This window comes from Herpailurus yagouaroundi, unplaced genomic scaffold (assembly GCF_014898765.1).
Source record: "Herpailurus yagouaroundi ecotype Mexico unplaced genomic scaffold, PumYag 210, whole genome shotgun sequence".
In the NCBI taxonomy this organism is placed as follows: Eukaryota; Metazoa; Chordata; class Mammalia; order Carnivora; family Felidae; genus Herpailurus; species Herpailurus yagouaroundi.
The window spans coordinates 10268615-10293658 of NW_024412441.1; the positions used below are offsets into that span (position 1 = coordinate 10268615).

The 25044-nt window shown below is 34.3% G+C and overlaps 1 protein-coding gene across 28 annotated transcripts in view; it reads left to right on the top strand.

Moving 5' to 3' along the window:
• Positions 1–25044, top strand: part of NRXN1 (neurexin 1) — a 1154099-nt gene that overhangs the window by 518324 nt on the left and 610731 nt on the right. For 19 of the 28 annotated variants that reach the window (XM_040453759.1, XM_040453755.1, XM_040453757.1 and 16 more), the window contains 2 exons: positions 616–819; positions 3387–3413. In XM_040453759.1, coding sequence (XP_040309693.1) covers positions 616–819; positions 3387–3413 — 231 coding nt within the window. Of the gene's footprint in view, positions 1–615; positions 820–3386; positions 3414–14248; positions 14254–25044 lie in introns of those variants that run through there. The other 9 variants (XM_040453761.1, XM_040453780.1, XM_040453769.1 and 6 more) reach the window with 2 other exon arrangements.

Consider the following 25044-nt stretch of genomic DNA (forward strand, 5'->3'; position numbering starts at 1 on the left):
TTCTTCTTCTTCTTCTTCTTCTTCTTCTTCTTCTTCTTCTTCTTCTTCTTCTTCTTCTTTTGTATCACATTCAGGCAGAGATTATGAAAGAAGGTAATAGTAACTCCTTTTAGAATCTTGGACTTTTTGGGTAGGCGAGGGCCTTAGAGACCCTCTCATTTTGCTGATGAAAGATTTGGAGCTAAGGCAAATTTCATAGAACAAGTCAGTGGCCTAGCTGTATACAAACATTTATTAAATAATTGCTAGTGCTTCAAACCAGTCTTACGCTGCGGCTATGCACAAAAGAATGTGATCTCTACCCTTGAGAAGGGAAACACATACATACACTTTGACAATCCCAAATGACTCCTGCTACAGATAGAAAGTGCTATGGAAACAAAAAGGGAAATGCAGCCATCCCTGTGTCTGTACACTAGCAGATTCTTCACAGAAGTTGTCTTTACTGTGACTTTTCTTTGGGGCTTAAAAAAAAAAAAAAGCTCATTTCTGAGGATGAGTTGAGTTTGTTGTGTTGTGTTCTATCTGGAAGCCATTGTGGGTCACACTTTTCCTTCTCAAAGTGTAAATGCACGAAACTGACCAAGAACTTTTATATTCATTTCTCTTCCATAGAGGCAACGGTTCTGAGCTACGATGGGAGTATGTTTATGAAAATCCAGCTCCCGGTGGTGATGCACACAGAAGCTGAAGATGTGTCCTTACGGTTCCGATCACAGCGTGCATACGGCATTCTCATGGCAACCACTTCTAGAGATTCAGCAGACACCCTCCGCCTGGAGCTGGATGCAGGGCGTGTGAAACTGACGGTCAATCTAGGTAACAACTTGCCTTCCCCCATAAAACTAATACTGTTCACTTTTTGTTCAGTTTTGCCTGCAAACATTTATCAAGTAGCCTGTTTTGCCATGGAAAGTTATAACACTTAATGGTCTCATGTTCATCATTTAAGTTAATTTAGGTTTTGGGGGCATCTTTTTATTATTTTCATTTTGTTTAACATAATTTACCATTTTGTGATTTCTACCACTGAGGGTCCTTAAAAGGGAAGCCATATGTATCAAAGAGGCTAATTGAAAATATAAATTATTAGGCTTGAAGAAGCCTCAATTTCGATTGTTATGTTTACTTACAGTCCGATTTGCTATAGACCCCATCCCCTTTCAGATAAATAAAAATCCGCCTACTTTTACTTAGATAACATATTTACAAAATATCAAATTTCTACTTTGTGATCAACAAGTTGCTTTGACTCTACCCTCTGGGCTTCTCCTTTGAATAGTGACCTTTGTGGTAACCCATCTTTTCTGTTTGGAAATACTGTGTGGTGATATTTTGCTATCAAACAGCAATCCACAACCCTTCAATGCCCAAAGTCTGCGGCCCGTAGCAAACAGCCATGAGAACACTAAAAACACAGACTCTTCTACAGAGAAATAATGCTTTCCTGCTTAATTGTAGCATTAGGGAAGAGTTACTACAGTAAAACCTCAATAAGCTGTATGAAATACGGGGGAAGGCTAGGCTGAATTAAGAAAGAGTCTGAATTGTAGACTTAAAAAATTTACACAGTTTTGTTTTCAATTACATTGAAAAACACAAATTAATAGCTAGAAAGGCTTAGTAAGGAAAGGTTTTACTAGGCTGATTTTAACGGGTGGGTAAGAGTTATCCATAATTAGGATGTTGTTTCATGCAAGTTGTGCAGTCAGCATACAGTGAAGTACTGGAGATCAGTTTTCTTCCTGAACTTGGTCGTTTAAAACTTGTTTGTTTAATTTTTCTCAGGCAATCTCTGTTCTTACCAAAGAATTATAAATATTCTGCCCAATAAGTTGCATTATTATCATTAACTCCAGAAGGAGTACAAATTAATGAGGTTTTACTGTAATTCCCGGAAGTGCTAAACATGCACAATAATACATAAATAGAGAAAGAAAAATAAAATTTGAAACCTAGATTTACAAAGAGAGTAGTAAAATGTGATGAGCGTAAGGCATTTGTGGAAACCCTACCTACATTTTCAAATTGTGCTGGGCAGAATGGTAGCTCATAAAATATAAAATTATTTCAGTGATAGCTTATTACATACAATTACATTCAATTAATATTAGTTAAATTAAGTTAAATTAAAAGGGTGTTTTTTAAAGACCACTGAAGAACACACTGCACTCTCATTTACTGTTCTGTTAGAGTTCCCTCTAGTGGCAATGATAGGTTATTACAACAAATCAAAAGAAATCGCCTAATAGCAGTAAAGGGGCTGCTAGCCAAAGTGGAAACACTTATGGGTATTTTCCAACAGCAAAGCATTCTGTGGAAAGAGTTGTGTAGGTGCTGGTCCTTGGCTGTTTGCAACCACTTTTCTGATGCGGTTGACGACACATGACAAACTCAGCTATATGGAAACAGAATCTAGGTTTTTTTATTTTTCATGTTTCCCCAAAGGCATTAAATACTACAACAAAACCCAGCAAATATTTATCTATACATAAAATAAACATAAGACATCCCACGCAGTCCTTTAAAGATAACCCTTATAATTACAGTCTGTGTTATTCACATCAGCTGTTCTGCTCTTAGAGAATCTGCTTTTGTATAAGAAGAAAGTACAAGAAAAGGAAAATCAATAGTAGTGTTAACCATGACACTTATTACATAAAGATAACAGTTAGCTACTAAGAGAAGCATAGGCTTGTGTGCTCTAAAGAATGACACTACTCCTTAGCCCCTGGAGGTTTCTAAAGGAAAACACAGTTGTTTCTTTCTCCTTCGATTAATAAAAGGCATAGAATCCAACCAACATCTGGCTGTTTACTTTTTTTTGCCTAAGCAAATAACAACAACAACAACAACAACAACAACAACAACACATTAGAGTGAAGTGAGAATAATTCAACTTGCTCTCCATTTTGACCACCACAATTCTCAAGAGTTCTGTTGGCCTTTGTGGGATATTACTCTTTGAAGGTCCAAGATGTCTGAGCCTAGCTGAGCTTGCACTGCACCCCATTGTGACGGAGCACTTTTTAATTGTGCTGAAAACAAGAATATGTTCTTTCACAGATGGGGAGAAAGTTGCAGCCAGTCTAAGCCAAGCATCTTTGACAGTTAACAACTCTTTATTTCACTTAGATTTGTCACCATGTAGCTTTGTTTGAATTGGCCATTTAAAAAAAAAAAAAAAGACCTTCTGTCATTGTTTCCAATGTGAAGTTTTATAACAAAGAATCTGGGTTCTAGAAGTATGTAAAGAATAAATGATATAGAGTGGCCATATTTGCATGTGTCTGTCCCCGGAAGGGTGGACTGTGATTTTATTGGATGTCTGCAGCTATTACCTTGAAGGATAAATTTTCATTTTTCATCTATTCTTCCCCATCTAGATTGTATCAGGATTAACTGTAATTCCAGTAAGTGCCTATTCAAAATTTTTAAAATGTTATTCCTCCATTATGATGTAAGCTAGTCCAGAAAAAAAATGAGAGCAAGAGAAAGACGCTTATAAAACTCATGAATCCACTTTTGAAGTATACCAGTCCATCATCTGGGTTGTAAAAATTCATTTTGAAATCTGTCCAGCTGAAGACTTTCCTGTTGTAGTTCCTACCTGTAAGTGGGAAAAGAAGTGACAATATCTTGTAACAGAAGGTGAACAAACCTCTATAGGCCTTTGAATAAGGCAAGTAACATTTGTATTTTGCCTGATCTTGGACTCCAGTAGCTCTCTTCATGACCGAATTAGGAAAATAAAAAATACTCTGGGTCATATTTCCTTCACTTTCTGTTTTTACCTCTTAACTCAAAATACAGAAAAAAACATTGAATTCCTTTTGAGAGTTACTATTAAACCCTTTTAAATTCAATCAAAGGTTTACTTAGAAAAATGTATTTTTCAAAGTTTTATATATATATATATATATATATATATATATATATATGTATGTATATGTAAAGAAAATTACTTGCCTAAGAGTTTTCTTGTTTATTAAGAGTATTTATATGATGAATTTTTACATCCTCATCACATATCTGCAAAAATAATCAAAATCCTTCAAATCTGTGATATGCATGCCAAATGATGAGTCAGAAAAGATGCATGGACTGAGTTTTATTTGACTATGGACCGGATAACCTGAAAGGATATAAGGACTGTGATTTTATTTTGAGTTGTAGCATTGCCTTAAGAGTAAATTTATTTTATTTCTTTACATAAATGTTCAGATTTTTTCCTTTCCAGGTTTTGCTACCACATTAAGGAATCTCCTCCAATGATACCCAAGTTGTTAGCTATTTCAACAAAACAGTTCTAACAAGATTCTAATCTCTCATTGTTGTAGTCCCTAAAAACATTTTCTATATGCTTGGAAAATGCTGAATGTGAGTTAATGAAGTCTACTCCCAAAACCATTGACTGTGTTTGCAAATAGCAATGTCATCCTCTGAGGAACAAAATGGTGGTCTTAAACTTACAAAACGAACTTTATCTAATGAGAGATACATACTACTTTGAACACCATGTTTCCTACATCTCAGATTTGTCTTCAAATATTTTAATATTCATCTTAAAGTAACATAAATGTGAATTTTTCCTATCATAGCAATAAAAAGGTAACTGAATCATGACCTATGAGAAATTACATTGATAAACTATCACACAAGCCATGAACTATCATCTCAAACAGAACAGTTCCTGAAACAATCTCTCAAAGCTCTCATACAAGTGGGATTTTTTAAGTGTGCATCATCTCCTCTCAAACCCCATCCCCCACTTCCTGGGAAGGAACACAGATTTTGCGAGTATAACCCCATGGTCCAGTCTGCTTTCAGTTCTTGGGCACTGATGCAGACAAAGCAGCAATCACAAAATATTTTTCCAAAGTCAGATTGTGCCTCAGTGGAGTTATAGATGTTCTTGATACTTGCTGAGTCTTAGAAAATAACGTGAGGAAAATATTCCTTTCTAGACTCCTGTTTTATGTACTCTTGTTTATTTATATTAAGCATACAATAAAGCATGGATTTTTAAATTTATAAAATGGAACTCTGTGAACTCTAGTATTTGGATTTCTAGTATGGGAATTAACCAAATCAAATGTAATTCCTTGTTTTCTAGCTCTGTTTTTGTTTTTGTTTTTGAAAAATATAGTTGTAGTCTAATCACCCTTGTTAGACACTTCTCTTCATTTGGCTTGTATTATGAGATTCTAATATTAAGCTTAGTCTTTTTTTTTTTTCCTCTGGATATTCCACAGAATAATACCTTTGAGGACAAAGGTTTTTGCTGGTTAGTGAGATTTTTCCCTTTTTAAGGAGCATGCCTTACATATACATTATTTGAAATAAATGAATGATTGTGAGCTTTCACTGCACACCTCGGACAGGACTGCAAATGCCTTAACTTGACAGCAGTCACTGGAAAGAACATTCCATGAGCAGGTAACATTTTAATTTTCTTTTGCCTTTGTTTGACTTGGGGAATAGTGGGCAGATGTGGCAAGAACCCCAAGTTCCATCAAGAATTCATGTTATTACTCAACTTTAGGAGAGGGAGGAATTTGCATATCAAATAATGCAAATCTAACACACAGTGATTAAATAAGCAGAGATTTCCACCTGGAGTGCATTTCTTACCCAGTAAAAATATAAATTAAAATATCTGTATCTCAGTATAACTTGTGGTTTGAGTGATTGATTTATTACACTTATCCCCTGTGAGCTCTAAGTTTGTCCGAAACCGAGATGAATGTACATTTATTAAATCACAGCCATCTGCCACCACCGTCTCTAAAAGTTATATCATACTTAGAATATTAACTATATATGAAATTAATATGACATATCTCACATGATATCTTTTAAGAAAATTTCTGCAACAAATATGCAAACTATAACACAAAAGATTATCTTACGTTGAGAATTAATATTAAACTCCAAATTATTAAGGTTTTGCTCCTCTGTTTCTTTTGGTCACTCCGTCCTTCTTCATCCCTGCCCCCCAGTTTAGAGCAGATGTTGCTTGATAAGGGAAAGAAGAGCTAGCTGCTTGTATTCAGACCTGTGGGACTATAAGAGATGGCAAATGAGTTTCTTTCTCAACCATTTCTGTATCAGTAGTTTAGATGCAGCAATAGAAACTTCAGTGGACAGGCCAGGGTACCGCCTTTTGTTCAGGTCCCTTGGGGAAAGGGCAGCTTTGAATTCCAGAGTCCATCTCTGTCCGATTCTTTGTTTCTACCATTTTCACCCTCATAGGAAAAGCTGTCAAGAATTTTTAAATGGAAAGAGAGCCCGTTTTCATTTAAAAATCAAAAGCTTATTTTCATGTGTGGAGAGGGTACTTTTTTAAAAAAAAAGAACTGTCTCTATGAATAGTGGTCATATCAGTGTCAAAATATATGCTTTGGTCTTTCAGATTACAAATGAAATGTCACTGCACACAATTCCAAACCAATCCCAGATCTCTGACAGCCATTAGCTTATATCATTGCTAAAATATATTTGTCATGTGCAATTGGAATTAAATTAAGGTCAGTCTGTGTAGATTCATGGCCTGGAAGGTGAGCACAGAAGTGTATTATCTATCACTCTCCATTCTCCTGTATCCAGGATAGAAATAAAGGAAGAGTCAGAATACTCTTGCCTTTCAGTCAACTGCAGTATTGAGAGCAACAGTCTGCCATCATAAAATAATCGTGTATGGAAGTTGCTTAAGGAACCACCATCTTTTAATGCATATCATTTCTTCTCGGGACAGTACTTCAAAAATGTAGATGAGACTTTAAAGTCACATTCTTCTAAAACATGAAGGGGAAAGAAAAGTATTTGGATTAATTTTAAAAAAGATATGTTCTAGATTATTTTACAAAAAATAATTATTGTAGAAAAATACACTAGTACAAACTAATCATTAAGAAATTTTTACCAAGAGAATCCAAATCAGACTGTATAGTCCTTTCTGACTGACACATGAATTATTTGCTTGAAAAGGTGTATTTGACAGTCTCTTCTTTAGTTTCATATTAACGGATTAAATACGTCTTTTAAAAACTATGAGGATTATAAAGGAAATTTTCTAATCCTTAGGAAATTATCTAAAATGCATTATTTTAGATCCATACAGGCCATCATTCTTATTATGTATTTTTTCTTGTTTGCCAAAGTACATAGCCTAAAATCTTGGTTAACTCTGGGATAGAGTTACCAAGACAATCTCAGTCTTAAAGTTGGTGTCCAATAGTTCCCTATAATACTTCCAAAGTAATTAGGCTATGTGTTTCTCTATATTTTTTTCTGAAAATTGGGCCTTTGTAGTGATATACTGCATCTTTAAATTGTCTCAAATTTTATACTTTCTCTCTTATCTTAGTGACCTTAAAAATAATTAGTGCTGTAATCTTTAAACTATTTCATTGAAAATTTGAAAACAACACTTGTTCCTATCAACTCTAGGTGAATCCTAATTGTCACGTAAATAAATAAATATATAGTGGATGCAGGGAGACTCTTGTGCTTTTGTTTTTGTTAGTTTTCTTTCTTTTATTTATTTTTTGTTTACTTGTTTTTATCTTTTCAAATCAATGATGTAATGACAGAATGTCCTTCTTGCCCACAGGAAGGCATGGGACCACCTCTGCATCCGTATAAAACATTGATTTTAATATAAACTCGTGATCTCTGATGTCTGTTTTGCGTGTATGCATTATTTTGGTTTCTTTGTGCCTTGTTTATGTGTCTCTTCTGCCCACTTGATGTCTCTTCCTACCAAGATTTACTCTTCTTCTCCACTACAAACATCGTTTCTCCTGTTCTGTTTCTTCTTGTTTTCTCATAAAAATAAAAATTCTCTGGGTTGAAAAAAAATATTTTAGTAGGCCGGCCTTCCAACTATTTTTGGCTTCTCACAGAAAATGGTTTATCTAATGCAAAGACAACAAAATTACAGATGACATTAATGTGGACAAAGTGTCAGGGGTTAAAGTTCAATTCCTTTTATTTGCAGTTCGGTGTCTAAAGTATTCCAGAGGGAAAGAGAATGTGAGGTCAAGTACTTAACCTCACTTTGCACTCGGATAGAGTGAAGAAACACTCTGAATGGTGTTATTGGAAAATGTACTGTGATGGATGTCTGGAGTGGATAATAAGATCTTTGTATTATCATTTTATTACCAGAATGAAAAGATCAACTGGATATTAGTTATCACCCGTTTTTGTTGTTTTTTTTTTTTTTAATGTGGTAAAACTGGAAAGCAATAAAAGAATGCAAAATGTCAACCAGTGGCACTTAAGCTATATTAGATTGCTTTGATCAGGCTGCCATTTGGCAAGCTACTTAAAAAGATAAGAGGAAATTTCTGGGGGCTGGCTCTTGTTAGTACAAAATGAATGTTCAGTTCAGAGCAGCTGCCTGGTACCTAAAGAGCAGACAACTGAGAAAGGGAATCATGTGCCTCAGTCCCCACACAATAGTTGCCTGATTAGTAGAGTTGTGTGAGTCCTTGCTTCTCGTCACTGGTGCTGTCCATCCGCCTAGGACAGGAGCTGCTCAAGGAATAAAGGGAGATGATTATATAAATACAGAACTCAAGAGTTTTTTGCTTTTTTAGTTTTTAGTTATTGTTATTAGTTATTTTTGGTTTGTTTTTGTTTAACTGAAAGTAGATATGAAGGAAAAGAAAATAAAAGACAATTTTTATATGACTGTTTTAGGCAAAATTCTAGCATTAGATTTCTGATTAAAAAAACAAATAGCCAAAATAGGCAAAAGGAATTGGCACATGATAATGAGTCTTTAGAATAATATCAGAATTGGAATGAAATTTAAAGGTACGCCCAGTTGGATTGTCCACATTTTACATTTATGAGAATTATAAACAAGAGTATAGTTTTTCCTTGCACATTTAAATGGCTACATAGATTAGACAAATCTTAGTGTGAGCGTCTGATAAGTAGAAGATTTGGGTCCATTTTTGTGAACAATTAGTCTGTTCATTGCTTTTGTACAAATACAAAATGCTGCAGTGATTTACATGTGTGCAGGTTAAGAATTCCTCTTGAAATCAACTCAATTATTAATTGATTGGCTGAAGCATTTTCTGATTCTGCTGTGAAAGGCTGTATTCAAAGTGACGCAGAATTTCTGATTAGTGTGGACCGAATTCGTCAAATTCTCTTTCATGGTTTAAAGTTGGCATTATCACAATGGCCTAGGTAGATATTCTCAGAAAGGCCTAGGAAGTTTCAGAAGAAACAGTCAAACTTGATATTCCCTTGGTTTCTGCAAAAAGAAATTTTTCTTATATGCAACCAAATATCACCAAATGACCACAGCCTGTCATTCAGATGTTTTTGTTTGTCATGTTATTAGAAAAATTTGGTTTCTGAATATCCACCACTTCCTTCACAGTTTTGAGTGTCTGTTTTCTTTTCCATTTATTTATTTATGTATTTCTTTCTTTCTTTCTTTTTTTAAATTTACATCCAAGTTAGTTAGCACATGGTGCAACAATGATTTCAGGAGTAGATTCCTTAATGTCCCATACCCATTGGGCCCATCCCCCCTTCCCACAACCCCTCCTGTAACCCTCAGTTTGTTCTCCATATTTATGAGTCTCTTCTGTTTTGTCCCCCTCCCTGTTTTTATATTATTTTTGTTTCTCTTCCCTTATGTTCATCTGTTTTGTCTCTTAAAGAACTCATATGATTGAAGTCATAAGATTTTTGTCTTTCTCTGACTGACTCATTTCACTTAGCATAATACCCTCCAGTTCCATCCACATAGTTGCAAATGGCAAGAAGATTTCATTCTTTTTGATTGCCGAGTAATACTTCATTGTGTGTGTGTGTATATATATATATATATATATATATATATATATATACCACATCTTCTTTACCCATTCATCCATCGATGGACATTTGGGCTCTTTCCATACTTTGGCTATTGTTGATAGTGCTGCTATAAACATTGGGGTTCATGTGCCCCTTAGAAACAGCATCCCTGTATCCCTTGGATAAATACCTAGTAGTGCAATTGCTGGGTCGTAGGGTAGTTTTATTTTTAATTTTTTGAGGAAACTCCATACTGTTTTCCAGAGTGGTTGCACCAGTTTGCATTCCCATATGTATTTCTTTTGGTAGGGATGTAACATTCCCATATTTATCATTGACCCAGAAAATCAAGGATAGAAATTTAAATCAGATATCTCTTGTCATTAATAAGACTTTTATTAATTTTTTGCACTTAGTTTATCTCATTGTGAGATAGATGATTAGAATTTCTTTCATTTTAAAGAAAACAATAATAATTTTCTGTATTTGGAGAATTTGGTCTTTTTACTTATATGCCCTGATTTAGGTATCATAGAGAACTAACTCCTAAAATATCAAAAAAAAACTAAAATGAACTCAGTGACTTCTATTTAAAACAATCTGCAGTTTTTAGGACAGCCTTAATGTTCAAGGATGATCTAAAGTGCCATGCCACCACACTCATTTTACTAGTGTGCACAAATATAGATTAGAAAATTTTGTACAAGTTTTGTATTCCTGATTTTAGTCAAAAGAAAGCCACTAATAATTTATATCCTATCAATTGATTATCCGAGAATATGAAAACATATCTTATGATCATGGATTTCAGTCCCTCATATAGTCCCTAGAAAGAATTTAGGTATCTGCTACCTGCTCAAATAGATGTATAATTTAAAAGATGAGGACTTTGTCTACCTAACTATGGGTCAGATATGTATGAGATTAATATAAGCATTCCAACTTAGCTTCCATTTATAGGATTATACACATTCTTAAACACCATGGTTTATGATGCAGAATATGAATGTTTTTTAAATCTTGGAAAACTTAGATTGATAGTTTTAAAAAGTTTTAGTCTTGAAAAATAGGTGTTTTGTTATTTGTTTAATTATTTATATATATTTTACTATCTTATGGGAATTGGCAGTGTTTCCTGAGAAAATAGTTCGGCTATATGAAAATGTTTGCATAATTTAAAAATGCTGATTGTTTTTTTTAATTGAGACAAATGGCAAAAATAAAATGTAAAGATTTCATACCCTAAAATTCAAAGACATGCTAGGGTTCACATTTAGTAAGTTGGTTTCCCTAAAGATTATGGTATACTATGTAAAGACTCAGCGAAACATATGATGTCTATAAACTCAATAATTTCCTTTAAACTAGAGTTTTAGAATATTTTAACAGCAAAACTCATGAATTTACTTCCCTCTAACTCAGAAGTTATAATTATTCAAATACCTTTTATATTGAATTACATCACTATGTACAAAAAAATTGTTAAGCCAAATGGAAACTGTTACCAGGAAAAGTGTTTTTTTTCTAATCCACTTAATAGAATATACTTCTTAAAAAATTGAAAAAGAATTAAAAGCTAATTTTTTTTAAGTTGAGTATAATCGACACACAATGTTACATTAGTTTCAAGTGTACAATATAGTGGTCCAACAATTTTGTACATTATGCTCTACTTACCACAAGTAAGCTACCGTCTGTCACCATACAAGGCTATTTATTACAACCTCATTGACTGTATTCTTTATGCTGTGACTTTTATTCCTATAACTTTCTCGATCCAAACTGGAAACCTGTTTCTCCCACTTCACCATTTTGCCCATCCCCCACCCCCAACTTCTAAATTTTTTAAATGGCCACCCCTCCCTCCCCTCTGGAAAGCATGACTTTGTTTTCTGTATTTATAGGTCTAATTCTGCTTTTTTGTTTGTTTATTTATTTATTTGTGTGTGTGTATGTATTTCACATATAAGTGAGATCATATGGTGTTTGTTTTTCTCTGTCTCACTGATTTCATTTAGCATAACACCTTGTTTAGGTCCTTCCATGTTGTCACAAATGGCTGATCTCATCCTTTTTTATTGCTGCATAATATTCCATTATATATATGTATATATAATGGAATATTATGTATATGTGTGATACACACATACACACACACACACACACACACACACACCACATCATCTTTGTCCATTCATCTCTGGATAGACACTTGAGTTGCTTCCATGATCTTAGTTACTGTAAATAATGCTTCCTTGAATGTGGGGGTGCATATATCTTTTCAAGTAAGTGTTTCAAGTAAGTTTATTATAAGAACACACTAAGAGCAGATATAAACAGGAAATAATTTCAGTCACAACATGACAGGTTTTATGGAGCTTAGAATGAAGAACTAGAAGATTGTTCAACATGCAGTGTGGCTCCATTGGCCCAGGTATTTTGTCATGTTTTCATCTGCTACCACTAAGGCTCCCTTCTCAATGTTGTGCCATCATGGTGACTTCATTATCATCTGTCTTTTTTTCTGATACTCCAGCTATCCTGTTCTCTACACTGACTTGCTTCAGCTTGGTTGTAGCTTCTACTTTTACATGTCTTCTGCTTCTTCGTAGCGTTTCCTCTCTTCCCTCATGGCTTCTGTTCTCTGTGTCCTTCGGCTTTGTGCTACTCTTTTACCAACCATTGTCTCTATGTAGGTTATGTATTCAAAATCCCCTAGAAAGAGAACCTAGTGGATTCACTACTTATTCATATGCTGTTGAGTAGAAATTTCAAATAATATCACTTCATAAGCTACTGACCAGATTTAGCTTTGAGGGCAGATGCCAACTGGTAACCCATTCAGCTGTGATCAGAGCAGGGGCTGAGGCCCATATAATATACTCTCCTCAAAAGAATACAAGAACAGCAGATTTTCCACACAAGCATCTATTCTCTAGGGTATGTGATTTAAGTGTTTTTACTTTACCCATAAGGATTATGCCCGTGAGGATTACAATTTCTTCAACATAGAACTGGCTAACGTGTGGTGTATAAGTCAGCTGGGGAAGGCTCTTTAAATTGGGGGTGGGGGTAATGAATGGGGCCGTCAAAGAATTTGAGGATTGAAATGTTCAGTATGCTCAGAACTCTTATCCATTACGTTCATTTGTTACCAATGGGAACAAAGAGCAAGATGGATAAGAAGTGCATTATGAAAACAGTTTCCCCAAAGGTAAAGTAAGAAATCCTAACAGTATTTAAATTACCATTATTTTTATTCCACTTAATATTGGATTATTTGTTTGTTGTTATTTGTTCTTTGAATGAATCACTTATATAGTTGTGAGAATTCTTCACCCTCCCATCACCCTTCCCAGGACATCTGTAAAATTAGACTGAAAATATTTTGTGCATAGTACTATTGAAATAAATTAAATTTCAAAGTCAATTGCCTTTTTCTATGGATGATTATTACAGTTAAAATTCCTTTGGAAATAGGATTGAGGGTAAGAATTATCAATTCCTTTTTTAAAAATTTTGCATACAAAGAATATAGGCAGCCTGTGAATATAGGCACTCATTAAATTGTCAGATACATGGAAAATATCAACCTATTTTGGAAATCAAAAAATTTCCAGTGTAAATAAATGTGCACTACTAGAAAATCCAAAGAATCCATGTGAAAAATTCAAACCCAAATATTATAGAACTAATATACTATAATGGCATTACTTAAAATTGGTATTACTGATTTTTCATGCATTATGAAGGTGTCCAGTAAAAGAAAATAAAAAATAAATGATTTAATAAGTTATGCAAATACCCTTGGAATACATACATATTCACCTCATAGTGTTGAAATAGATTAAAATGGAGGTAGAACATGATATTGATTACAATAATATTAAAAAGTAATAAAATAGAAATAATAACCACATAGAATTCTGAAAGTGACAGTATAGGTGATGAGATTCTTGAAGTATCTTAATAATACATTTATAAATTAAATTATTTTATTTGAAGATTCAGTCCAATAAATCAAAATAGAAGCTTTACACTGTAAAAAATAATATTTGGGTAATCGGCCAATTCTTTAAACTGTTCAATGGAGGAAAATTAGCTCAAACAGTAAGCAGTAAAGAAATAATTGGTATCTCCTATTTTTTGAGTGCCAACTGCAAAATTGACAACCACCATAACAAAATGGCTTTTCTGCAGTATTTCTGTAAAAATATCCCTCAAAATGTTTATTGTTCCTGCTATACAGATTGTGGGTAATTTTTCATGTCTTATTTTTGTTCATCATCCATACATTCTAATTTTTCTACAGTGTTTTTTTCTACTCTACCAATTTAAAATATGCAATGAAAGGCAAATAAAAGTAAAGGCTTTGTTAAGATACAATGGAAACCAATCCCACCATTATTTAGGACAATCTAGGTTTATACTACAACATATGTTTGTATTATGGTTTGTATATTTTAAATGTATTTGGAGACTAATTTCCCACCAATGTTGACTTACAAAAAGTCAAATGAGTCTCTTTTCAAGCAATGCTTGGCTCCTAATTAGAAATAATACTCATATTTGGAAGCTAGAGGAAATGGAAAATATAAAAGAGACCATTTCAGTGCTCAGAGAAGTATTTCATTCATATTTTAAATTCCTTTATAACACATAATACTTTGCATGTTACATACTTAATATATAGCACACTGTGTAATATGTGTTTCTTTAAAAATATAGGTATAGGATCATGGTCATTTGCAACCTTTTAGCAACAAATTGTAAACAGTATACTCAGAATATGACTATGAGATGTAGTATTTCACAACCTAATCTACTGCTTAGGTTATATTTTATGCCAAAGTAATATAAAGTAGGTCCAGGTTATTGAGCAGGTTGAAGAAAGATAAATAGAGAGGAAACATATATGTATACAAGTAAGTTCCATTATGATTCATCAGTTATCTCAGAGCAGTCAAATTAAAACTGATTGGAAGCATCTGTGACCAAGATCTTGAGAAACAGACCATATTGGAATAATTTTGACTGAAAAGATACTTACAGATGCATTGCTATAAATTATCCTTGACTGTAACCCACTAAGCGGAAGCCTACCTAACATAACTTTTTCATAGGAAGATTGACTAGAACAAGCACACGGACATAACATTCCTTCTAGCAGTTGGTTGACTAGCTCCAAGGAACCTGCAAGTACTGTTTCCTCAAATTAAGCAAGTTAATGTGGCATAAGATTCAATTGTTAATAACTTGCTATAGTGGGACAAGCACCTTTTAAGAACACTTGATCATAGGAAAGCAGGCCATTCATTTTAGAAGATTTTGACCCAAAGACACCTTCAAATATAGGAGTAATCACAATAGTTTCCTTGTTACTACAATAGTGGTTAAATACAATCATACCACTCAATGACTAATTCATAGCAATCAATGACTAAAAAGTTAGCCTGATAAATAAGTAAGCTAATGATGATAAAAGAAAACAATTAAGTTAGCACTGTCTGTTATTGCATTATTAAAATTCAATGTAAAGAAGGATTTAGTAAATAATCTTATCATTGCTTGGGAAAATGTGTGTTATTATTCCAATTTTTATATCATGGATGAATAAGTTATCATGTGTTACTTGTCCATTACCTTTTTTGATGCAGTCATTGAGGAAAGAAAAAAGATCACAATAAATGAGATACTACAGTTCAAGAGTTCTAAAGATAAAACATTTCCTATCATATTTCTTAGAATATTTTTTATTAAAAAATAGCTTTGTAATGTTTAAGACAAATACTGAAAAACAGATTTTCAAGCATCATAATGGCTTCCCAAGGAAAAGAAAGGAAGGGGATAAATAAATTAACAAAGGCAGGGACTGAAATTTAATTTTCTAATATACTTTTTATTTTGTGGAGAAAGTTTGTTCAAGAATACCCCAAAAATACTGAAGGAGAGCTAAATTTTATAAATTCAATCTTGTATTTAAAGATATTCCAATGGACTTACATTAACAAGATATGGAAAATAAAATACAGGTAAAGCCATCTTTCCTTGTAATATGAAAAAAATATGCCTTCTCCTTGGCCTTCTCATAAAACAAAAGTCTATAACTATTATAATAGTGTATTCTGGTGAGTAATGTTATATTTAATTAAGTAATCTCTGGTTTTTTTTACTCTAAACCCATGACTTTTTAGTGAAATATTTAGTCAAATATTTATAAAATTCCAAATGCTCAATGTCTGTATGTTTTTTTTCATTTTTTTCATTCAGATAGCTTGAAATTTTGTAAGTATTGCATAAGATGTGTTAAATCAGTATCAGTATAAATCAATTTAATCCTTTTCATGTTACACCAATGCTGAATACATATTCTGTTCATAATTCTTACTTAAAATCACATTAACTATTTAGTACTTAATTATACCTGCAAGCTATCCTATTATGTGATAAGCATTTCTTGGAAATGATCTTTTTTCCTTAAAATAAAGTCACAGTCCAAATTTTTTCTTTCAGTGTATTGGGTGTATTTTATTATACTTCTTCCTAAACTTGCCAGTTGAGCTAGATTAGATTTAATGTGAACTATTTTAAAACATTCTTTGAACAATGTATTTATATAATTTGTGTTCATTTTTACTGTGTTGTAATTATATTCTTAAAAGGTAATTTATATTTCTTCAAATGTATGTTTTTCATTGAAAATTATTTACATTGAGATATTTATCCTGGTCTGTCATAAATGGGTACAATCAATGTGAAAGCTATAGAGGCTAACTGTTTCTACTAGATGACTTAAACCTTGTTGATTCATTTGCCTAGAGCTATGATATAAAGCTAGATATGGAGCAGAAGGGGAGACAGCTACATATACTAAAGTTTATTTTGTAGATAGTAGAATGTCCTTGGTGTGAGTTAGGAAAATGGCAGATGAGTCTCTGTAGGGTGTTTCCAGCAGCTCTTCAAGATTGGATCTTTTTGCAGACAAGGCCCATGTTTTCTTATAATTACTCATTAATTCTTGAATCCCTCAATTCCTGAACCAACTATTTTCTTTGCATTTGGAAGTTAGTGACTGCTAGCCTTAGGACATTTTGCTCTCCCAGGCTCTACACAATATTAAATTTATTTTCAAGGGAACTGATCAAAAAATCTGTCCAAATAATTAGCCAGATAACTGAGTTACCCAAGTTCTCCAACTGTATGACTTACCGGATTCCATGCTGCCAAATATGACAACAAAGGGATGAAGCTTTCTTATTTCCTAACACTTCTAGTGAATGTAAGCATTAAAAGTTAATGGAGTTCTTTTTCTTTAACTCTTTGGCTTAATTCAATATCAAGAGATATTTCATCTACCACACACACATACACACACACACAATCCAACAAACTCTAAACAAGTACACCCATTCAATATACATTTAGTGAATAGCTGTACATTCAAGGCCCTAAGCCATAGATATAGTATATTTTCTTTGAAATTTTAAGCACAGTGAAGGGAAAATAATAATAATAGTGACAATATAATAGTGATATTATTATTATTTATTATTACCACAACTGAGGACTTACTGTGTAATAGTCATTGCTTTAAATTACTCAAATGCATTAAATCTATTTGTGTTGTAAAGTATCTCTATTACTAGCTTATTTTACAGATATAAATACTGAGGCCCAGAGAACTTTAATAGATTACCCAAATTCACACAGTTGGTAACTTATGGAATGCGGATAAAAACTCAACCTGGGAGTCCAGAACACATGCACTAGACCAAGATATACACATTCTAGCACTTATAAATACACAAGGACAGGGGCACCTGGATGGCTCAACCAGTTAAGTGTCTGTCTCTTGGTTTTGGCTCAGGTCATGATCTCACAATTCATGAGATCTCTCTCTCTCTCTCTCTCTCTCAAAATAAATAAATAAACTTAAAAAAAACCCACAAGGACAGATTTAAATAATAATCTAAACAAAACAGATAAATGTAATTAATTAGCATGTGACTGTTTTATTTCTCCACAGAAATTAAAATAGTTTATAAAATGCCTTTCTTCTGTTATTCATTTTCATTTTTGAAAAACCAACATCTTGAAGCTCAAAGTCTGGCTTTACATTATTTAGCCAAAGTACTTTTTAATTAGGGAAGGGTGTTTCCAATACTTACAATATAAGGAAATGTGTCTATCCTTAGAACTCTATAAACATCACCTTGCTTGTACAGAAAAGGCCAGTAGCTGTTCATAAAGGCATTCTGAAGAGTTGTCAGGCATGTGAGGAGACGTTAAAGAGGGAGGGAGAAGAGGGAGGAGTTACATGGCTTGGCAGGTAGCTCAGCCTCATGGCTGTTAGGAGGATTATTACTCTGTCACCAAGTCCAAGTCCTGATTGGCACCAGGCCCGGCAGGTAGGACAGCTCTGAGACAACTCCTCTGATACTCCAGAGGCCTTGCCATTAAGTGCCAACGGATGGGGAAGGTGACCCAACGGTTCCTCTTAAGGGAATAAATGAAATGTTTTGCTTCCAGCCTTGTCTGCATATTTCCGAATATAGAGCTAAATGAAACTTAATAAATAAGCACAAAACTTAATTCTTCGCATCGGGGATGGCTTCAGCAGCATGCAGTTTGCATAGTTACCCATGGCCCTAGGCTTAGAAGGACCTGTGCTTGAATTCATGGTCTGCTGTAACTGTCCTAAAATTCTCATTTTGAACAAAAGCCCCACATTTTCAGTTTGCGCCAGACTTGCAAATTATTATGTTGGTCCTTCTGATAATGTTAGTAAATAGCAATAGAAGAATTTGGAAGTGCAATTTACCTGTGTCTAACATTAATTTTTAATTAAATTCCCTAGCTGATTCACAGTGATAAATAAAAACAAAAGAATTTTGCTCCCAGCCCAATACCTAGGCATGGAGAAAGATAAAATAGAAACATTTAATGAGGAGTTACTCTCCTCCTCCTCCTCCTCCTCCTCCTCCTCCTCCTCCTCCTCCTCTTTAAGCAGAGGTTGGATTATTTTTTAAAGTAATTATTTTAAAACCAGAAACTAAAGGCAAAACCAAACAGCAGGCTGAAGGTGTCATAATTACAACCTGAGAAACACATCCTCTTGTCATTTACAGGTAGGAGGGCTGCTGCCAGGAACCATGACTCAGGCATCAAGCAGTGTGGTGCTAGCCTGTTTCTCCTGCTTTTCTCTCTTCCCATTATTGTCACAGTGACAAGGCTTGTTTCCATCTTTCCACTGGCTCCTGCCTCGCACCAGAGGTTACTGTCCTCAAAGTCAACTGCCAAATGAAACTTGTTACTATCCAGAAATGTGGATATATGTAGACACCTAATTTTATATGCACACGCTTGCAGATATCATGCATTTTAATAAAAGCTGCTGTTCTAAATTTGTACAGCCAGGAAAAGTAACTAAATTTTAGAATTTGGTGGTCTTGGGGCGCCTCGCTGGCTCAGTAGGTAGAGCATGTAACTCTTGATCTTGAGGTTTGTGAATTTGAACCCCCATGTTGGGTGTAGAGTGTACTTAAAAAAAAGAAAAAGAGGCTTTACAATTGGCTTATGCCATTTAAAAGCTTTTTAAATTGCTTTCAGTTTTGTTATGTTGTTGTTTTACTGATAAGAAAACTCAAACCAGGAGCATTAAGAGGAGACTCAATTAGCATAATTTGTGTTATGCTAGATTTAATGGCAACACTGATTCTAAAACTCAGGTCCACTGACTAATAAGTTCTTAAATATATTTCTATTAGTTCTTTCTTTAATACTCAATGTAAAAGTCTATGAGATAAGGGGACTTAAATTGTCTATTTATTTATGTGTATTTTACACATAAATACAGCATAAACTCCAGCACACAGAGGGCTGCCTCTTTTAATACCTGTTTTTATTGAAACAAAGCCACACCCATTTGTGTAGTCTATGGGTGCTTTGACCATACAATGGCAGTATTGAGTAATTGTAATGACAACCACATCCTGGAAAGCAAATATATTTACTATCTGGCCCATTACAGAAAAAGTGTTTTGACCACCTGATTGATTAGAATGCAAGCATCTTGAGAATCTAAGTTGGGACATACACATGCTGAGATCAGTGTTTTGCACAAAGTAATTTTTAAACTAAAATAACAGGGTGTGAGTGCCACATAATCCAGAATGAATAAGAGTTGTTAAATAGGGTAGACAACAGACCCAATATGGACCATTCAGTTTTAAAATTTCATAATTCTAAGATGCTGTGGTGCTATAACTCCTAATTCAATTACTGGGTGCTATAGGTAGTTTAGTGATCTAAAGAATAATTGAACACTTGTGTAAATATAGAACCAATTTATATATGTATGGCAACACTAGATTTTTTCTTTTTACACTTGATCTTAGCCAAAAGGCCGAGAAGCGATTGATTTTTTCTTTTTAAATAACAGAGCTATGAAAACTTTAGGATGCACTTTACATAATGCCTTTCTCCAGCTGTAGTTGAAAAGACACAACCTGTTCTCAATAAAATGGAGGTAGTAGGTCGATCATTTCCAAAAGGCAAACAAAGTGGATTCCCACTTGCCTGTCATCTATGTAGATTGCTAGGTTATGGCTTTGCAGAAGCACCCATGAAAATCCCCATGCTCAATAAATGGCTTGAGTGAGAAGATTAACTACTCCAATGAAAAGATAAGGTTATAAAATAGAAATTACTTACATTTGATGTTTCAGTCAACAAAAAGGAAATCCAGAGCCAATTGGTTTGAACTCTACTAAGAAATAGTGTAGCTGATACAGATGCTCCACTTATGTAGCTAACATCTTTAAAATGTACAAATAGAGCTAATGACCTAAAGGGTATGTAGGAATCTCAGCTTTGTGGCCCACATGTCTAAGTGTTTTAAAAATCAAAATATAATAGGTATGGGCTTGCTTTTCTCCAGCCACATCCATCTTTTAACTCCGGAGACAGTTGTCATTTTAGTGTACTAAACATCTTTGATCACGTTGCTTCATAGATTCCTTAGCTTTGTTTGATTCCTCTCTATTGCTCTTTACTCTTTTCCCCCCACTTTCAAAAACTAGTATAATTAGTTCACAAAACATTTCCACACAAGGCTTTCTTCCAAAAAAGATCTAAAGTTACTATTATATGTATTTTGCTATATATATTTTGGTTCAAAAAATATTCATCACAAATATGAAAATAAATTTAAAATACACTTGCAAACAAACCTGATATTGGTCAGTAGAGGTTCATTTAATCCTGTTGGAGATAGGTAGATAGATAGATTAGAGAGAGAGAGGTCTAGACAGACTAACCTCCCATGGAACTATCTGTAAAATTAAAGAGTTGGATTAATTATCTGTACATCTCTTAGAAGCTATTCCTTTCTTTATTAAATAAATTCACTTATTGATTTATGTCCCCCTACTTTCAAACAGAATTAAAATGATTAAGAAATATTTTTAAATAATTCAGTGTGGAGAAAAGACAATATGAAAAAAGAAAGAAAGAAAGAAAGAAAGAAAGAAAGAAAGAAGACAAGAAAATAATATAGTTGATCAAATTAAGTGCAAATCCTAAATCTTGGTTTCCTAATGGCTAGAAATAAGGAAAGGCAATCTATTCCATAACTCACATGACCTACAAGGAAATGGCCTACAAAATCTTCAGATGAGAGCCTATAAATTTGTATTTTACAATCAAGGGTGTGTTGAGAACTCATGCAAGAGGACTGATAATGCACATAAACTAACAATGGTACCTTTGGATACCTCTGGTCCTTGATATACATAATAAATAATGTTCTGGAAGAATAGGGGTTTTTTTTAAATTCATAAATGATTTATGAATCTTTTCTTTTTAATCAAATCTGATTTTAAAGGAAAGAGTTACTTGCAAATGATTTTTAAAAGCCTTTCTCAAGTTTTCTGATTAAAAAAATCATCCTTTTTCTTAAAGGGAGAAACGAGCCAGCTGGATTCATAGGTGTTCTGGGTGCTGCCTTGGGACCAAGTTAGCCAGCTTCATTTTTTAATTTTTTTAAATTTATTTGAAGAGAGAGAGCACAAGTGGGTGAGAGGCAGAGAGAAGAAGAAACAGAATCTCAAGCAGGCTCCGTGCCATCAATGCACAGCCCAATGTGGGGCTCGAACTCACAAACTGTGAGATCATGACCTGAGCTGATATCAAGAGTTGGACGCTTAATCGACGGTGCCACCCACGCGGCCCTAGACTGCTTTTTAAACAGAAGGACAGCTGCCACTTTACATCGTTTCTATATTCTTTATGCAAGATTACAGGTGGCTAAAGAATAATTTCATTGATTTAAAAAAATAATAATAAAACGACTGGCCCAGCTTAGCTCCTGGATTTTCACATTTTACCCTATATTTGTTCTGAATAAGGCAAGCTTAGAGGGAGACTGGGTCAGAGTCTCCCACACTGCCCATCCCTGATCTAATATTTTAAACTGAGGAGAGAATAATTTACCACAGTTAAAAGAAAGAGTTTCTTAAAGATCGCTATTTTACAAAATCACCTTCTGATCTGTGATTTTGTTTCCTAAGTGAACTTGTCCATAAAGCAAGGACATATCTTGGTACATGGAAAAGTGTATTTCCTGCTCCTGACTGACCATGTACTGATTATTCGGTGCTAAATTTTGAGTAGTGCCAAGTTGACAAAAACAGTTCTCCTTAAAATGTGACTACATAAGTTAATAGACCCATTTGCTGGCATACATCAATATTGTCCTACTGGATCCGTTTGACTTGAGTAATAGGTCTACAATAACTCTCTGAAGTTCTCTGTTTCCTCTGTCTATGCATATCAACATAAAAATGGTGAAATTAACAAAGATAATAATTAAATCTCACAAATTTAGAGAACTTCACTATAATATTGCACTCTTTCATGTTGCCACAAGGTTAGAAAATAGCGTGGGCCACGTCTCTCCCTTCCAAGAATGACAGAATTTTCAGGTTGGGTTATTGGAGAGCATTTTTGACATGGTCTTACCAAGTATCCTCATTTTACAGATGAAATGTGAGGAACAGGTAAAATAAATGACTTACTTAAGATGACATAATTAGTTGATGACAGCCCTAGGGAAAAAATCCAATTTTCTCCACCATCCCCTGCTGTAGTGAAATTGGAGTTGAAAAGTCATTAGCAAATGTGGTTACTAATCTGGTCAAAAACAGACATCATCCTTTATTAAATGTATTTCCTAGTGGTTAAATCAAGGCTCTGTAAAAGTAGTAGATTTCAAAGGAGGATTTATTTGACTACTGACTCTACCCCTCACCCCCCACACACACCCCTTCCTCTCCTATTCCTCAAGTTGCCCTTATCTTCAACCCTTCTTAGGAATAAAATTATAGAGACACAAGAACCTCATACATGGGTAGGTTGTGAAAGGACAATCAAGTTGAACCAGACTGAGGAAAACTGAAATGCTTATTGTGTCTACTTCCATTTGTAATTAATAAATGTATGCAAATTCATGAATTTTAGCTGCAGAGTCACCAGAAAATCTGGTGAATATCACCAACTAGAAAACACTTATAGCTTAACTCCTGTTGAAAAGAAGCAGTATTTATTCTTGCCTTTCACCTTAGATGGAGAACCAGTTGTAGTCGGGAACTGAATCGTAGTCAGATCTTGGTGTCCTTTAAGAAGTTCAGTCTAGTTCTGCATAATATAATGGGAGAATGATTTACAGAAAGCTCACTAGACTGCCAGTCTAGGGACTTGGACTCTTCATATGAACAGTGGAACATCATCTAATTGCTTTGGATCTCAAATTGTATGTTTGTAGATGGCTCCGTGAGCTTCTCTACCTCCTACGTCCCTTCTAGTTCTATAATTCTTTAATGTAGCTTTATCTTATAGAGCTGACTTTTGATTCAGTCTGGTTAAATACTGGCTGTTGTCATTCAGCCACATTGCACCTCTTAATGTCTGCACATCATTTGGGGGCCTGTGGAAAGGACACTAGAAGGGGCTTGGAAAATCTCAAGATCTCAGTCTTAATTCCAGTCCTTACTGCCTCTGAGACTTATAATCATACACTTGACCTTTTTAAGTCTTCTTTCTTGACTAAAAAATTGGGGGCGGGGGTAACTCTATGGCTTAAATAATAGATTACAGTAAGGATCAAGTGTAAAAATAGAAATAAATTTTAACTCTCTATAAAGCATAAGGAATGATTATGGAAACAATGCTGTGGACTTTCTTTAAAATCTTTAAATTATTGCTTACTAAGTCTGCTTAGAGTCCTATAACAAAATACCATGGACTATATCACTTAAACAGCAAACATTAATTTCACACAGTTCTAGACTCAGAGAAGTCCAAGATCACTGCATTGGCAGGTTTGGTAGTTGGTGAGAGTTCTCTTCCTGGCTTTCAGATGGCCATCCTTCTTTTTGTGTCCTTGCATGATGGAGAGAAAGAACTGTAATGTCTCTTCTTATAAGAGAATCAATCCTATCATTGGGTCTACCCTCATGACCTCATCTAAACCTAATTACCTTGCAAAGGCCCACATCCTAATACCATCACATTAGGGAGTAGGGCTTCAACACATGAACATTCAGTCGATAATACTCACATTCATGCTGGGAGAAAGATGTTACTTCCAATATTTTGATATCCCCCAAAAGAGGAAATCTCAAAAGGAATTCTGATCACTCATGGTCTTAGTGACTATAATATTGCCATTAAAATTTTGAGAAGAGGACAAATGACTAAATGACTCTCAAATTCAAAATGACAGCAGTTAAGCCACCTTTCTTTACCAATTCCATATGTTTTAAATGTGAGAATGTGAGATCTCTAAGGCATTATGGAGATCATCTACATCATCTCTTGCCTTTTGTAAATAAGGTTGCTGAGACCAACAGAAGCTAAATGTTCTAGCAAATTGCTGATTATGGGTGGACTCAGTCCCAAAATGATGACCCTCCCTCTGTATCATTCCTGTAGTACCTTTTAGAGTTGTGGTGTTCTGTTTAGAGATTTCCTTCCTCCATAACTTATGTAGAGGATGGGTCAGATGTCGTGACATGTAATCATTCTGTAGAGCAAGGTGGAAGCCATGACAAAGAGCAGCTTTCCCGTCTCCATCTATTCATTTAAATGTAGAGACACTGAGAAGTTTCTAGCCAAAGGTATAGCTGGGAGGCAGGCTAATGCAGGGGAAAACAT